We start from the raw sequence: 17828 nt of genomic DNA, 5'->3' as shown, positions 1-17828 counted from the left end.
ATATTGAAAGCATGACCCAAACATAGGCTTGTGTAGTAAGACTTAGTGTTCTGGTTTAGACCGGCAAATAGTTCTGATCTCCTGGTTTAGATTTGAAAATCTGCTTTCAAGGAGCTAATTTCCAGCTCATCGACCACTTAGGCAACTGTCCCCTCTCTGTTCAGAGAGCAGCAGTAATTTACACTGATTGCACATGATTAGATGCTGTGCTGTCAGCAACTTTTTTCTTTGACAACATGTCGCATTGAAAGAAATTACATTATTCCATCTTTATTTATTTAAATGTGTTTCTATAATTTTGCAAAAAAAAAAGAAATAAATTAGATTATTCTTAACTAATAACATAACCATATTTTTAAAATGATATGTTTCCCTAACTTTGTTCTGTCAGACTCAGTCCTACTTATTTTAACTTTAAACATTCTTATTACACCTATTCAGAGAAGAATTCAATCTACCCTCCTAATACCTTTAACCTGTATCCTGAATAAAATGTGTTAATGCTCCCCATTTTTGAGATCTCCAGGGCACTGACTTCTCCACATGACCCTCGCTACTATCAAATCTTCCTCACCCAAGTAGGCACTCTCCTTCTGCTTCATTTTCCCCCAACCCCCTAATAGACTGTAAGATCAGAAGACCAGGCCCCTCTTCTCCTTCTGTACCAGTAGTTCTTTACATCTGTCAATGTTATTGTCAATTTTGTATATTAGCATTTTTAATATTATTGGTAATTTTCTCCTATTATAATAGTGTTATAGAATCTGCTAGCAAACTATAAATTAATTAATGTAATGCAATATTACGGTAATTCAATGAGAGGTACTGTTAAAATACCTTCCTTCTTGGTACTACAGTGAATGAACATGTTTTTGTAAATTGGATAAGTCCTGACAGTACGTGGGAAACAGGCTTGCTCATGCACATTAATGGGTACTGTGTGGCTGATTCATGATATGACATCATAGCACTGCCCACCACATGTAACACTGGCACATTATGTCACAGCTGTGAAGGGCATATACTTCTAATATTTTAAGCAAAGCAGCTGAAATCAGAATATGAACCAATGTGTGGTAAGTTCAATACAGTGCATCACAGAATTGATACATAAGTTTGTAAATAGCCCATTAAAAAAAAAGTAATTTTAAGACATGCAGCATTGTATTACTTGATTTCCCACACAACGGTGAGCTGGGCCCAGAGTAAAACAATAATGGTTTAAATTGCACTAGTGTCATTTTCCTGATTGAGGAACATTTATGCCTGCTGCTGGTTTTACAACAGCTTTATATCAGTATGGCCAGAGTAAAAAAATCCAACTCAAGGGAGTACTTATAATAGGAAGGGCAATAGACTTGGCTGCCCTTAATTAAAGGCTGTGGCCTACTAATTTCTGGGGACACTCTGCTCTCCTTCTTGTTACCAAACTTATCCCTAAAAAATTAAAGGTGACGTATATTTCAATTTTGTTTTAGTAATTTCTCAAACCACCTACCTATTCTTGATTAGTATTATCCATAACCAATAAAATACAAAATTATACACATACAGCACTTTCCCAAAATGGCTTTTTATTTTGATTTCCAACTCCATCATGGTGGCCAGAGCAACAAGGTATTACGGCACCATTTCTACCATTTCTGCCCATTGTGTAAAATGGACCGCGGGCTCTTAAATTTTCCTCTCGATTGTAAGCTTGCAAGCAGGGCCCTCTTTACCCAATGTAAGGGTTGGTCTTAATCCGTTAGTTTTAGTTTTGTCATACCCTTTGAACGTATGTATTGTAAAAAGTACTGCGTTAATTGTCAGCACTATTTAAATAAAAAACAATACTGCGTCACTTGACTGGGTTTAGACTGTTCCCACTAGCTCCTGACTGAGTAGAAACAAGTGGACTCGTTAAGTCCTGCTGCTCCTGTGATTGAGCGGACTAGTAACATTTCTTATTCTGAGAATTATCTTTTCCTTGTTGCAAATTTTCTCAAGGCCTGAATATCGTCCACCAGCCGCGCAGTACCAAATTTCCACAGTGGGTGGCATTAAACAGCTCGGTTCCCCGATGGAACTCTGTCAGAAATAGCACGCGCGCTCTTGCGACTCTGCACGCAACCAGCAGATGCTTCCAATGCATCTTATGATTGGCCAGTAAAGAAAATGCGTCACTGCATGATAATAGAATTAAAGTAATCTTCCGCCGAAAAAATGTAGTTCCACTTCATAATTCTCAGTAATGTTTTCGTGATCACGAACCAGTGAAACTTTTGAACATGTCATATGCTGCAAGGACATGGAACGGTTGGGAAATTGCAATTTTAAGGGAAGGTTTTTGCTTAAATAGGGGCGGCGCAAGGATCAGTGCGGCAGGTGAGGGCAGTGATTTGGCGCTGCAGAGATCACCTTGCTTCAGTGTAGCCGGCAACTGTCAGACGGGCGAGGAGAAAGAGGGAGTGTTGCTTGTTGTGTAATTGCTCTATACACCCATAACTGAAGGTAACGAGCCATATACCGCTATGTATGCTCATGAGGGTTTCCCGCTTTAGTAGGGCAGTATAATCTTATACGGGAGCGGTTTTAGGCTGACATTTCCTGCATTTAATACGTAACGTACTTTGTGCATCCCATCTTGTATTATCGACGTCTCCACGATGCAACAGATAATTATGAGGGGATTTTTATGTACTATGTTCTTTTGTTTGTAGATAATGGGAAAGCAATTCATTATGCATGTAACTAATACGCTCATACGTCTATCCCTATATTTCTGTGTTCTAAATGCGTCATTATATTTGTAATTTTATAAGTACGTGTGTGTAATATATAACCCAGTGTAAATAGTGATGCAGTTTTTAAAGATGGTTACTCCCTTCTAAGAGATGTGGTAACACTAGTTGCCATGGTGATGTGGCTGCTGTATGTAGGCGTGCTGCAATCGCGGAAGTATTGGGGTACCCGTGATAACACAAGTCCCATCTGACCTTGATTATGGTGGGTCTACCTCCAGAAAGCTCCACGTAAAAGTGCTCTATAACGTAGTGTATACTTTGGGGGCCTGCGTCTACAGGTCCATCATTGCACCAATACTTGGAGCGGTTGTAAGTCTAGTGTTTGTTTCTTTGAAAACGGTTTTATTTGAGTAAGCCATCGTATGTTCTCTATCTACATATGTTTTAATGTAAGCGGTAAGTATTGAATAGTTGTTCCTATAGATGACTGTGCAATTTCACATCCAGTACATAGGAAATATATCTGGTAAGTGGTAGCACACTAATAATAATTTTTGACAGAGCAATTATGTTGGAGTGTTTTATAAATCACCTGCTAGTCTGTTTAATACCAACAATTTACACCATGCTTCTTATGGTACATACATTCAAAGGATCTGACAAAGCTAGAATTGACAGCCTAAGACAAACCAATATATATATTTTATATATATATATCACATCACAAACTCTTGTAGCATGTTGATTGCGCATGCTGAGTTGACACACCCCTTTTAATCCTTTTATGTTCTTATGAATGCTTTTGAGGCATGTTCTTAATTGTAGGTATCCACTGTTACACGCCGAGTATGAACACGCCTAAATAAAACATTTAGATAAGAACTTGGGTTGTATCAATGCTTTAAAGCATATAGCTTTATGCATTGACTTTAGCAAATCAGTGTAAATGCTAAACGTCTCGTTTAGGTCTACCTTCCATGTATGTTACTTGGTGTTGTGAACATGTTTTATTGGTATCTATTAAAATCCATATTGTCAGTTATTGCACAATAAAACACAGCAAACTCTGCCAAGACAAACTGAAGCATTTATAAAGCATGTTGCAGTCTAATATTCACATGTATTTAGTAGGGTTATGTCTCCAAAAATTTGTTCATTTCCCTCTTCCCTTCTGGTATGTAGGTAAATCCTTCTCTCCATACTCCCCCACCTCTTTTGCCAGTTACATGTGGCCAGTAGGAAGCAACATATCCACCTTATGCGGTCTGAATAACCATATGTAATATCCATAACATAATATATTTTGTTGATGGCTGCGGTAACAATGCTCCAAAATCCACTTTACTCAGGACCTCAATTTGTTTTTTTCCCTTTCTATTTGCTCGGGTAATGTTTGAACTTATTTACGGTACGGCTGCAGAACCTGCTTTCTGGCAAAGGATGATGTGGGTGTAATGGCATATATTCTGCCCACCCTCCCCTCACTTAGGCCATGTTATTTGGAGTTACAGATATCTATAGAGCAGCTATATTAAGCACTCTGCTTGAAGACGCCCTGTGTCCTTTTCAAGGGTCGTGTTAGAGTCCGTTGCAATGCGGATAAGGAATGCCACGTTGACCTGATGGCAGGTGGCACCCATGATTTAACAAGCTAAATTATGGGAAACAGTGGCTGCATTATCAATGCAATAGGAGGGCCACAAGAGTCCCTCGCATGTTTGCTAAAGATGACACAGCACTGAAAGCTTTACTATGGCAGTCCGGCCATTCTCTGGCTCAGTTGATCTTTCTATAAGCAAGCCACGCAGGATAAGGGAGCTACAGAGTCCACATACTGCATATAGAAGCGTGGCCTTTCGGGGCAATGCCATAGGTTATTGGCAAGCTATTTCAAGCAATCCTAGTGGTTTTTTGTATTTTTTTTCTGCTTACTGATCAATGAATGTTTAAAATAACAGGCGCATGCTTGCCTCGAGGGATGATGCATTTGTCCTTGAGATGTAGAGGTCAAGTTGTAATTATCAGTGTAAGCTGTATCTCTAGAAAAGGAAGGTTATCTGAAAAATACCTTACTTCTACAAATAATTTAAAGCTATACATTGTATATTTCCCCTTTAAAGGCTCCATGTCAGAATTGTGTAAAATCCTCTAAGCGACTAACCCTTTATTGGATAACAAACATTTTTATGATGCACTTTATTCTAGAATGATGGCACTTAAAATTCTGTTTGAATTGGCTTTGTACAAGCAGGCAAAAAATACATTCACACAATTATTTTTTTCTTTAATTCATCTATCATTTATAGTTTTCTTAGAAACGTATCATCTCAAAAGTATAGATCCTATAAAAATTGTTTTCTTCTTATCCACCCATATGAGTTAATACCCTGCTTCTATTTCCCTGAATATATAGCCTTGCACAAGATTTTCATTCTTTTCACCATACTCTTGCCACATTCACTTCATAAAAAGAAAATGAATACCACAGGGCTCCTTGCTTAGTCAGGTACTTCCTGTCTGAAATCCAACAGAAAAGCTGAGTAATATCCTCTGGTGGAGTAGGAGGTTTTCTATGTAGTCATAAATAATATGTATGAAGCGTGGGGAAGCTGGTCATGTACGTGCAATACTTGGTAATGTGCAGGTTTCCAGCATTGCTGTCTGTTTGAAGCAAATCCAGGAAAAAGACCTTTACATGTAAGCTCTGCTATGACAACAGTGACTTATTTTAGTGCAAATGAATATTGAGTATAGAAGGATTCCACCTCTCTGTATCATTAAAGGTTAATGGTAAGATGATTTCCTTTAAACCTAGAACGTGTGGTGTGCTCTGGTCGCACCTGGCTGCATTCAGCATTTGTGTGTTTCCAGTTAGGTGGAGAAGTTTGTAAAGCCATCAGATGCATTGTGTGGGCACAGGGGGCAGCCGAAATGCTCTGTCTCCTTATGTGTGAGATGAATGGGTCTGTACATCTAGAACTGTGTGACTGTCGCTCTCTCTCCATCTGACGTGCTCGTGTTCAGCTGCACGTACAGTCTGGGGCTTACATGCAGTGGGCGGAGCCTCGGGTGGCATGTTATTGCAGGGAGGGGGCAGCAGCACAGAGATGCTAGTGGGGTGAGTGGTCCAGGCCAGTTAGCAGTCTCACCCGGAGGTAGGAGCAGCAAGCACGGAATCTGGTACGTACTGTGCAGTTTTATAGCATTCTACATCGTGAATTCTTTGTATTAATGGCTACGCTTGTATGAGATGAGATCAAAGAAAACTCCAGTATGAAAAAAACTTAGATTTCACGCAGATTTCAACATCCAGTTAGCCGGCATCCTTGTTTCCTTTTCAAGGTTATCCTGTTTCCTATCCCATGTGCTTATGTACAGCATCAGAAGTGTGAAGTCTAACTTCTTACTAACTGTGCATCAGCGAACGGGGAAACAAGCTTTAGTAGTATGTATTAAAATGACAGTAGGTGAGTAGGAAGCTATTCTGAGATGTATTTTTTAGAATTTCCTATGAGAGGGAGGAAATGAGTAATCTTGGTTTTTTTCCTTAAGCAAAGCTAGTCTTTATCGCAACTATACAAAGGTCAGAATATGCTTGCTTTCGAATCACGTCAATCAATGATGCATTTCATGTTTTGTTTTGTTTTTTAATCATTCTCCCAGCAACAGGGAAGTGTATAAAGCATTGAAGTTGTGAGGGTTACATCTAGGATGATTAAAAAGTAGGCAATAAATGGCTAGGAAAATGTTTTGTTTCTTGGAAGTCTGCAGTTTTAACAAGTGAATATAGATGCTTTCTTATCCCATAATTATAGAACACTTATGCTCTTGGTGCATGCTGAGTCTTGCATTGAACCAGGAGGAAGCCTTAAACATTGAATCACTTTGAATTTGAGTCAGTGCTGAATGCTGGTTCTGCTGCGTTAATTTGACATTTTCTGTCTTTGAAATAAAACTATAAACATGGGACACTATATGATCTTGATGTTTTATACGTGCCTAGTATGCATTTATCTGTTGTCTCCTTTCTTGCTTTTTTACCTAAATCCAGTCTCATCTGGTGTGCAGTTTTGTCATTCTAGTGCTTTCAGGTTTAAAACTGCAATGTGAGTTTGCTTTGCCTTCGGTGCATGACTTCACAAACTCTTTAGTTCACAGAGTGTTACGGAGCTAATGTTATTATAAAACGTGCATCTGTTAATGTGGTGTTTCTCTTCTATTTTGTGTAGGTCGCAATGTCTAAGTCTCAAGCATCCGAGGCGGGGAGCGCCTTTATCCAGACTCAGCAGCTGCATGCAGCCATGGCAGACACCTTCCTGGAGCACATGTGTCGTCTCGATATTGACTCCGAGCCTATTGTGGCACGGAACACTGGAATTATCTGCACTATCGGTAAATGCTGGTAAAATGGTGAAAGCTAATATTTAAATACCAGTCTCCTAATCTGTCTACTGTAATTCTTCTTGGGTATGTTGTGTCCATTTGATACCTTTAGAAACAATAAACTATATAATGTTGTGTGAGGGTGTAAAAATATTTACATGTTAACGTTGTTTTTTTTTTGGATCTCCTAATCTGTTTGAGTACACTTATGCAAATTCTTTTTCACATCAGGCCCAGCATCTCGTTCTGTTGAAACTCTAAAGGAGATGATTAAATCTGGGATGAATGTCGCTCGTATGAACTTTTCACATGGGACGCATGAGGTAAGAAATGAGCGGCACTGGATGGCCCAGCTTCTTGCCCTCAACGGCCACTAAGAAAGGTCAATAAGGAAACCTAATCGGGTCTCTGCAGCTGTTTGTTATAAAAATAGGTTTCTATGGCCGTGTTGAGCTCTCACATTCACCCTTTTTATTTAGGAATCCAATAGTTATGTGTAGATTTAAGTGTTGGCATAACATTCAGCCAGACTGATCTCTAAATTCCAGGACAAGCCTCATGCAGTGGTTTGAGGCACGTGGCCCAATGGTTACACTACCGTGCTCAGAAAGATGCAGGGAATGTATTGCCATGATGTGTTGGAGACACACTAGTGTCCCAGCATTATTAAGATTGAAGCCACAACACTCCTGCTTTAGCGAATAGACTCCTTTGCGTTTCCAAATTGGCTTCTTCACTGTCCCTGTTTCCCTGCTGGCGAAATAGTTTTATAGTGAGAAGCTCTGCTTGAACAATTACCTACCTGATGCCTGTTTCTTTAAGGTTATTCACTATCCCTATTTCTTCTGTTCATTTCAGTTCCTGTAGACTGTACTTAATAATTAAAATCTTCAACTTGAAATGACTTCCAAATTATTATTTTTACCTTTTACATTGCATTGATGAAAACAGGTGGCAGGCATGCCAGCTGCTTTTGTTTAATACCAGTTTTTGGTCAATGACTGGTTCAGTGTCCTGGACCCAATAATTTGTAGCTGCAATAAGATCATCGAATGTATGTGTATCAGCAGTACGATATGCCTGCGGAAACTTGTAGCACCCTAAACGTCTAGTTTATCGAAAAAGCAGAAGCTCTGCATTATCCAACAGGAAATGTTGAAAGACATATAAATTGCAAATAAGTTTCATGAAACTTTATAAAATACATCAGTTTGACATGTTTCTGCAAAATGAAGCTTTTGGTTAGTCATGAGAACCGTGAATTATGATTAAATATGTGCACTATATGCCATAGAAAACCTTTTTGTCGTGTGTGTGGTACAGAACACTGTTGTAATTTCAATATCTTGCAAAATATAGATGGCGGGTCCCACCACTATCCACACAATAACAAATGTAACTGTGAAGAACTTGCCTTAGTAAAAATTGAACTGGATTTTCAGATTGATATACTATATGTAACAATGTAAATTCCCTATTCAGCTTGACTCTTATTGTTATCTCTCGGAGGAGGTCTACTAAAATGGTGACTCTTTGCAGTAGAGGATTGCATAGGGATGCGGGACCCGTCAAAAAAAAAAACTTGCGGGTGCGGGCAGTTTTTCGGGTGTTGTGGGCAGTCAGACGATGTACCTGCGGGTCCCACTAATCCCACGCACTCCCACAAGGCTGCCTTCAGGAACCCAGTGTAGTCATGTGAATTTACGTCACGTCATGTGACTGACAAGAGAAGACTCTGTGCGAGCAACCCGAAGGCAGCCTTGCGGGAGTGCGCGGGAAATCTGCAGTTCTGGTAAGGGGGTGGGGGAGTTTGTATGAACGAATATGCGTGATTAAGGGAATGAATGAGTGAATAAATGTTTGCGGGATTGGACATGTGTTGTGGGAGCGGGTGGTAATGGTCCACCCGCAGGGCTCTACTTTGCAGGATAAAAACTGTAAGGAAAGACTAAAGGATCTCAATATGTAGAACTTGAGTGAGAAGAGATAGATTCAATAAAGTACAAGAGGGAAGTGTATACCTGCAGGAGAATAAAATGTTAGAACAAGAAGTCTGCGGCCTAACAAGGGTGCCAGAGGCTTAGATGTAATGTAAGGGAGTTGTACTTTAATGAAAGAGTGGCTGGTTGAACAGCCTCAGCAGTAGTTAATACAGTGCATGGGACAAACACAAAGCTGTTCTGAATTTAGGACAGAACCGGGACCAAATAAGGTTTGATGTCTTTGGAGCAGAAAGAATCTAGCAAACTACAAGGGCTGAAACATATTCTTTCTGTGAATACTTTGTACCAAGTCATAGTGGTAACAATAATCTGTAACATTTTCAATTTGTTTTTCAAGTAAAAAGGGGTTTTCTATTTTTTTTTTCTTCGCAGTACCATGCTAGCACTATCAAAAATGTACGTGAAGCCACAGAGAGCTTTGCTTCCAACCCCATTACCTACAGGCCTGTAGCAATTGCCCTAGACACAAAGGGACCAGAAATCCGAACAGGTCTTATCAAAGGAGTGAGTACTTAATAACCTAGTCCATGGTTGTTTCTCCATTGCCCTTGTTGTATTTATCCTCCCTGACATTTCCTCTGTCTCTTGCAGAGTGGCACAGCAGAAGTAGAGCTGAAGAAGGGTGCTCCTCTTAAGATTACATTGGATGATGCCTTCCAGGAAAAATGTGATGACACTATCCTGTGGATGGATTACAAGAATTTGACCAAGGTGGTAAAACCTGGCAGCAAAATCTATGTGGATGATGGACTTATTTCTCTGCTGGTCAAGGAAGTGGGTAAGAGGATAATCAAGTTTCTCCTTAAATGAGTTACATGCGCTTCCTAGTTAGAAATCTGGTTTGGTGCGAAGCAGTTCACGCTCACCGGGCTATATCCCATGTATGTGTTCATTACACAAAATACATTGTATTTGGAGCTCTTCAAAACTGCTCGTTGACTTTGAGAGGAAATCATTTTATTTACTTTCACATGTGCATATCACACACACACTTTGTAAGCTATTGGGGTCCAAAGTAGTTATATCATAGGTATAATAAAGTAGTATGGGAAGCCAAAGGTTGCATTTCTTCCCTTGCTTATTGTGGGATAGGATAAAAGGGACATTTTAATGTAATCTTAATACCCATAACAGTAACTGTTTGCTACTATAATATATATCAATGAATACACACAGCACAGTTCAGAAACATACCACTGTGGATCATTTCTGTTTTGTACTCATTTTGTTGTGAAATTTTTCAGGCAAAGATTACTGTCTGACAGAAGTGGAGAATGGAGGTTCCTTGGGTAGCAAGAAAGGTATGAACCTTCCTGGGGCCGCTGTAGATCTGCCGGCAGTTTCTGCCAAAGACATCCAGGATCTGCAGTTTGGAGTGGAGCAGGGAGTGGACATGGTGTTTGCCTCCTTCATCCGTAAAGCATCTGATGTGCATGCTGTTAGAGAGGTTCTTGGAGAGAAAGGCAAAAACATCAAGATTATTAGCAAGATTGAAAACCATGAAGGAGTTCGTAGGTAAGTAAAGGTTAAATATCCTAGCAAGGGGTGCTGATTGTTCATTTTAGTCTATCTAGAAGGCATTGTTTGTGTTGTCTAGAACAAATACCAACAGTAAACGGCAGGTGTTTAAATTGTTAGGTTTAACATGAGCAAGCTCTGTCTTTTCTGTATTGTATATTTTCTAATACAAAATATGAAAACTGTTTTAGGAAGCTCCTGGTTACTTCTCCATCTCTAGGCAATAAGTATGAGATGGAGGAAAGTTGCACCCTTTTCCAGTACAACCTTTTTAAAGCTGCAATTAGATGGCAGATATGCACCCACAACTCATTAAGTATCCCCAAGAGGGATGGGATAATGGGCAGTATTAGAACTGCAAAGGACAGAGTGGGAACACAAATGTACATGCAAAGTGTTTTAATCTAAAGAAACATGGGAAAACGTAATATGGTCTGCAGTTAGGCTGTATAATGGCCATTTATACACCTGAGCAAACTACATGCTTTGAAGAACTGTATTTACTTATGTAATGCTATACTAAATAAGGTTTGATGAGATCCTTGAAGCCAGTGACGGCATTATGGTGGCACGTGGTGACCTTGGTATTGAGATCCCAGCTGAGAAAGTCTTCCTGGCCCAGAAGATGATGATTGGCCGCTGCAATCGTGCTGGCAAACCTGTGATCTGTGCCACTCAGGTACTGCCGGTCATTTCTTTAATGTTGGTGTCTGGAAAGTGTAAAGCCCAATGCTGCCTTACATGTAACAGATTATTGTGTAACTTGTGTATGGTAGTTTAACTGCATGCTCGTGGGATAGACCAATCTAGGAACAAACTGAGTGGTTTTTATTGCAGGTAGACAATTGAGCCAACTAGGTTGGGCCTTATGACAGTTTACTGCTGTTTCTGTCCAAAATACAATATATTTATCTTGCTTGATGTTTGCTAGCCAGCCCACATTGTATTATTCTACACCACACCAATTATGTAGCACTACATAACTCTGGTGGGCTTCTATATAGATGTAATTGGATGTGTTATGAATTAAGCCTGACTCCCTAACTGTAAGCAGTTTTGTCAAATGGGATGCATAGGAAATGTCAGAACATCAAGATTCTAGTTGCATTTCCCCACAGATGCTGGAAAGTATGATCAAGAAGCCTCGTCCTACCCGTGCTGAGGGTAGTGATGTAGCCAATGCTGTGCTGGATGGTGCGGACTGTATCATGCTGTCAGGAGAAACTGCTAAAGGAGACTATCCACTGGAGGCTGTACGCATGCAACATGCGGTGAGTTGGCTTTATGCAAACCTAGACATCTTTTTTTGTAGTACTATTTATAAAGGCCAGGTTCATATATTCCTTGTATAGTAGGTCCAATGTGCCCACAAAAATAAACTGCTAATAAAGCTTCCAGTGACATTTATTCTTTTCATAACAAACATGTCTCTGAATACTTGTACACAAATATACAATGTTTATAAACAGTTTTCAGTATGTGTTTGAATGTACAGTGTGTATGGTTGGCAATGGTGAATTTTGATACAGCTGAGTTGCTGTGGGCTTCTGTGCTTGTCTGCCGCTTGCTCTGCGCGCTTGACTCCTGCATAAAGCTTGCTATAGTCAGAAAGCAACATAGGCATTCAAATGGCCACACATAGGGCGCGCTGGCTAATGCTTCTCTGCTACCATCCTCCTCTTCTCCTTTCCTTCTATGGAATGAGAGGCTTTTGCTCCAGTACTGATCCACTGCAGTGCCTTGTGATGGGGGAGGGGACACTGTGAGGCCAGGCTTTAAATTCACGATGCTGGGTTGGTGTCCAGGCTGTGCCATGTACTTGGTAACATGTTATGACAACTAATGTGGGAAAGTGCTGACACGGACAGATACAGAGCCAGTGGCATTACTTTTGCAACACTGCTTGCACAAAGGTCTACTGTCCACCTGTCATGCATGAAAACACGCTGCACTGGACATTGCTTTGCTACAAATCTAGAAATGTAGATATTCAAAAGTAATGTCTAGGCGCACACTAGTTGTGCATCTTGTGGGGGGGAAATATCTAACTATGTATACAAAATAAGCTATCCCTCAAAGTGGATAATATATACTTATGCTTTTCAAGATAAATTTACACTAAATGGAAAATCCTAATATGTATAAATTTTGGGTTAAGGAATGAAAAAATAGATAATTGGGCCAATGGAAAATGTTCTATTAAAATCAGTAGACCAACCTAAGTTAAGTAACCACTTTATAGCTACTTATATACCTAAGTGTGTAGCTTGGGGGGGGCGTTGTCGGCGATCATGGAATTTGCTCTATCCTTCCCCTTCGTTGCACATGTTACAGAAAACTGTCTTCTGAAAGTCTAAAGACAAGCAGTTATGGCATCAGTTTTGGTCTATGAATAAATGGTGGTAAACCACTTAAACCCTTCCAGGCATGAAAATACAACTGCAAATGTGAAAATAAAACAAACCCAGGTATGAAAGAAAGTTCCCCAGTTCTAACAGAGAATGATGGGTTTCCTTCCAAAATCTATTTGAGGAATTTGTGCCTCGAGTCCTTGACTAAAGTACCCATTTATTTATTGGCTGCTACACTTGCTTTGGCATGGTAGGGCTGAGTGGCACAGTGTTCGAGCTCTGGGGCAGTGTGCTGAGATCTTTGGTAGTTTGATTTAATTTTGTAATTTGCTATATTTCAAACATTCGGACTTGGAATTCTGGTCACCCTTTTGTGACTTATCCCATCCTAATTTTCTGAGGAGGGAGTGTGTTTTGTATAGATGAGAACTCTCCACTTAGAAATACAAAAATACCGTATTTGCTTGATTTATAAGACGACCCCCCCCACCCAATCTGAATATTTAATGAAGAGAGCCTGAATATAAGACTACTCTATAGGAAAAATGTTTTACTAGTAAATATTCATGTGAACAATTTTTTCATATTTAATAAAAGCTATGATTGAGAACCTTTTGTTTTTATCTGCCAATCTGCCCCCAGGCTTCCCAATCTGCCTCCAGAAATGCCTTATACCCCCTATACACCATTGTGCCCCATGATATGCCTTTTAACCTTCTCTGGCATATAGGGGGTTAAAAGACATATTATAGGGCACTCTGCCTCCAGAAAAGCCTTATGCCCCCCCCCCGATTTACCTGTGCTTCTGACTCCCTGGTGTCTAATGGGGTAGCGGGTGGAGGCACCGGAAGGTCATGTGATGTCGGTGCACCGTCATAGAAGCTACGGCGGAAGTGCCAGCTGCAGTGGGGGTTGTCGGCGTCAATCGAGCGGACGTTCGCCGGCTGCCAAAGAGGAGAATTCCCCGTAGCACTGCAGGGAATTCTCCTCTCTGGCAGCTGGGGAAGGTATGCGCTTAGACAACCGCTGCTGCCCACGCTTTCACCGGCGCTCAGGGATGGACGTCCGGTGGAAGTGCCGGCAGCAGCGGAGGTTACCAGACAGGAGGATACGGTCCTCTGCAGCGCTCCAGGGATCTGGATCTTAGACTCATAGTTATAAGACGAGGGGTATTTTTCAGAGCACTTACTCGTCTTATAATCGAGCAAATACGGCATATGTAAGATGCAACCTCTTATTTTATTATCTGGGTTTCTTCAGTTGTGATCTGAGCTTTCAAGCTATTTAGCACATTGCTTTTTTTGCTGATCCTGCAGTAAGCATTAATTGCTCTAGCTGGATAAAAGATGTTGAGTGACAAATTTGAGGGTTTTTTTTTTTATTTATTTTTTTTTCATCCCCTTTCTTACATGCATGTAAAACAAAATATCCACACTGTAGATTGCTATACATAAGCTAAAATAAAAGCACATGAAACATTCTACAACAACTTAAGAGTAAATAAAAGTAGCGATTTTGGAGGTGTAGTGCCATTTAGGCTTTAAATATAGGCACAAATATGTAATCGCAAAGTGTCTCAACCGCCATCAAAAACTAAAACGTCAGGAGGATTTAAACCTTTTCCTATTACTTCTTTCTTAAAAAAAAAAAAAATATATATATATATATATATATATATATATATATATATATATATATATAATTAAAAGAAGGCACACCAGTCATTTCCTTGCCTGACTACTCTAGGGAAAATTTGTTGGATAAAGTGCTACTCTGTGTGTTCGCTGTCATAGATGCTTATTGTTTCATGAGGGGTTCCCTAGTCACCAGGCTGAAGCATTAAGCTTCTGGTAATAGAGCAAACTCCCCATGCAGACTTCTATTTGCAAAAACTGCTCAGTAAGAGCTTGAATTTTACATTCTGTTCATTGGAGGGTCTACTTTGTTTCTACTAAACATGCAGAAATGTCTGTTGGATTTCACAAATTATATTGTGGATCTTAGTGCCCATAACCAGTGAGACATGTATATTGAATGATTAAATCAATTTGGATTCAATGCACTGCAAGGCCACTAGAGCTGTTGTGGTTGACATCCTGTTTTTGTTTTTTGCTCCAATGGACCTGAATTGCTGAAAAAGTGCAGCCTGGTGATTACATTTTATCTGCTTTTTATGGTATCAAGTTGGCTTCTTATCTCTTTTAACCCGCGAGCTTCCCACCTTTTCTCACTAACCGGTGACTCCTGACTATAGGTGCAGAGAATCACTCTGCTTTATTTTCTTTCTTGGTCTGTGTCCTTTCTTTCTCCTGTTCCTTCTCTCCTCCCCTCCGGCTCACAGATTGCTCTGGAAGCCGAGGCTGCCATTTTCCACCGTCAGCTCTTCGAGGAACTTTTTCGCCTTACCACTAGTTCCACGCACCCTGCAGAAGCGATGGCTGTAGGCGCAGTGGAGGCATCTTTTAAATGCTTAGCAAGTGCGCTCATAGTGCTGACAGAGTCCGGCAGGTAGGGCTGAGTCTGCAACCCTGCCCCTCTTGCTTCTAACATGCTGCGGCTTCTCGTGACCAACCATTCCCTCCCCACCATGCCCCTAGCTGAGGGTCCACGGTATGAGTTTCGTATGAATGGTTTTATGTGATGTAGGGCCTGTAAAGAGAATCTCAGGGGCCTGACTGATGAGAATGTCTCCCATCCCCTTCCTTATCCACTCATCCCCATTCCCTGCATTGGGCACTTGCTGCACCCCCATCCCACCACCTATAGATTGCTCGTGAGGCGGAGGCAGCCATTTTCCACCGGCAGCTGTTTGAGGAGCTGAGGCGTGTATCTCCTCTGACCCGTGATCCAACAGAAGCGACTGCTGTTGGAGCAGTGGAGGCATCATTCAAATGCTCCAGTGGAGCCATCATCGTTCTTACAAAATCTGGCAGGTAGGAGAGGATGGGGAAAAGGGCCACGTGTATCCAGTGGCTTATGGAACACTGTGTGGCAGGTAAACTGGTTAATGTATAACACGTGTTAATTTGAGGCATTGTTGCAGGGGTGGGGATTATGGGGCATTTTCTGGTAGGGGGTTAAGGGTGGGTTCTTATTTGGTTCTGCAAGGCTCTGGCAGGTTGAAGCTTCTGCTCTAATTACAGATGACCTTTCTCTTGTTGCTCAGTTGCTCTGTGACCTTTTCCTTTCTGCTATTTATAGTTGAGCTTTAGAGCTTTCTGTTACAGTGAGTGAAGAACCCCCATCCTAGCATCCCATACGAATGTATTCAGTGATGTTCTTAGCCATAGAAAACAAGTAGATTGGTAAAACTAACTTATTTGCTTGGTCTTCTACATCTGAGCTCCTTTTCTTCCCAGATCTGCTCACCTGGTGTCCCGTTATCGCCCACGTGCGCCCATTATTGCCGTTACCCGCAATGAACAAACAGCTCGTCAGGCTCATCTCTACCGTGGTATATTCCCTGTCTTGTACAGGGAGCCAGTGAATGAAGCTTGGGCTGAGGATGTGGACCAACGTGTTAACTTTGCCATGGAGATTGGTAAATGGGATCATTTGTCAATGTTTTCAATATGGAGTATAAACAATTCAGTAACATTCTGTTTGGAGCATCTTGCTACTATTGTGCCAATTAAGTAAATATTATAATTTTTTATAATGTTTGCGTGTTGCAGACATGCTTGGCTAGGGCTGTGGCACAATCCCAGACACTAAGTCTAAAAATGAAAAGAAATTTTAAATAATCAGTAGGAAATCTGTTTCCAGTGTATAGAGTAAAGATAGTTGATTGCTTTTCTCTTATCTGTCTGTTTCCACTGTTCTAGGTAAAGCACGTGGCTTCTTCAAGAGCCAGGATATTGTGATTGTGTTAACTGGCTGGCGGCCTGGCTCCGGTTTCACCAACACCATGCGAGTGGTCCCGGTTCCTTAATCTGGTTGCCTTCCATCTACTCATGTTCTCCCACCCCTTTCTCGGCACGTAGAACTGATTTTGCCCATTTCTAAAACACTCGCTATTCTGGTTGTGTGCACAACAGGGAGGGCATTACTGTGTGTACACAGCACTGCAAGTCTATTTCCTGCTGCTACTCGCACTCCCCATAGTAGCCAACAATCTTTACGTGCTGCTCACTCCTTATGGGAAATTATGTAGTGCTGTTAGTGTTCACAGTTCCCCGCTCTCCCTTAGTATAAGTACCCGGGTGTGCAGTAAGAATGTCCTGTATATTCTCTGGGCAGCTGTGTAGCTTGTGATGTGTGAGGATAGGGGAAAAGCTCATACCCTTTCGTCATTGGTCCTTGTCAACCTTTCACTTGCATTGAGTTTAGTGTTTAATAAAACTATACAAACGCAGTTTGTCTGTTTTTTTTGTGTTTTTTTTTTTAACCCCCCCCATTACTTTGATCTAAAGCAATTTTGTAGCCTAAATGACATGCACAGGTATTGAATCATTAACTGCGTTGGCACTTTAAAACCAACAGTTTAAATCCCAATGTTGGATTCTTATATGTAGTCTATCATTGTGTGCTGAATTTTCTCCCAAGTTTTGCGTATTACACTGATCAATACAGAAATATATCACTCGCCATGTGGATCAACATGTGTATCTCACCTGGGAAAGTTACAAAACATTTAAAGCAGGAAGTGGCAGTCTTGGGTAATCTACAGCTATTTCAGTCTTGTCCTGCCTTTGGTAATCTGTCTACTGATTGCAGATATAAAATGAAATTGTTTCCTGCATTAAGATTTAAGGACAGAATTAGGTAGGACTTTGTGTGTGCATTTCAGGGCCACTGATGGCTTTCATAAGCTTTTTCATGGGCCCTTGGGTTGTACGTAAGATTTG

At 40.7% G+C, this 17828-nt stretch overlaps 1 protein-coding gene across 2 annotated transcripts; it reads left to right on the top strand.

Moving 5' to 3' along the window:
• Positions 1-2343: 2343 nt before the first annotated feature.
• Positions 2344-17335, top strand: PKM (pyruvate kinase M1/2). Of its 2 annotated transcripts, none has more exons than XM_053465018.1 (11): positions 2344-2493; positions 6956-7118; positions 7341-7432; positions 9485-9616; positions 9704-9890; positions 10357-10627; positions 11159-11309; positions 11749-11901; positions 15748-15914; positions 16341-16522; positions 16806-17335. In XM_053465018.1, the coding sequence occupies exons 2-11, from the start codon at positions 6962-6964 to the stop codon at positions 16910-16912; spliced, it is 1599 nt and encodes a 532-aa protein (XP_053320993.1). In that variant the 5' UTR covers positions 2344-2493; positions 6956-6961; the 3' UTR covers positions 16913-17335. The 2 variants fall into 2 exon arrangements, with proteins under 2 accessions (XP_053320993.1, XP_053320994.1); XM_053465019.1 differs by lacking the exon at positions 2344-2493 and adding an exon at positions 5768-5906.
• Positions 17336-17828: the final 493 nt, after the last annotated feature.

This window comes from Spea bombifrons, chromosome 4 (assembly GCF_027358695.1).
Source record: "Spea bombifrons isolate aSpeBom1 chromosome 4, aSpeBom1.2.pri, whole genome shotgun sequence".
NCBI classification, from domain to species: Eukaryota; Metazoa; Chordata; class Amphibia; order Anura; family Pelobatidae; genus Spea; species Spea bombifrons.
Note: the sequence above shows the minus strand (reverse complement) of the source record. Positions and strands in the feature narration are given on the sequence as shown.

What these genes read in the sequence shown, in the direction of transcription:
- PKM (XM_053465018.1), top strand. Translation starts at nt 6,962, where the DNA reads ATGTCTAAGTCTCAAGCATCCGAGGCGGGGAGCGCCTTTATCCAGACT. An exon ending in AACCATGAAGGAGTTCGTAG is followed by an intron (nt 10,628 to 11,158) that starts GTAAGTAAAGGT and finishes ATACTAAATAAG; the next exon opens with GTTTGATGAGATCCTTGAAG. An exon ending in CTGTACGCATGCAACATGCG is followed by an intron (nt 11,902 to 15,747) that starts GTGAGTTGGCTT and finishes CACCACCTATAG; the next exon opens with ATTGCTCGTGAGGCGGAGGC.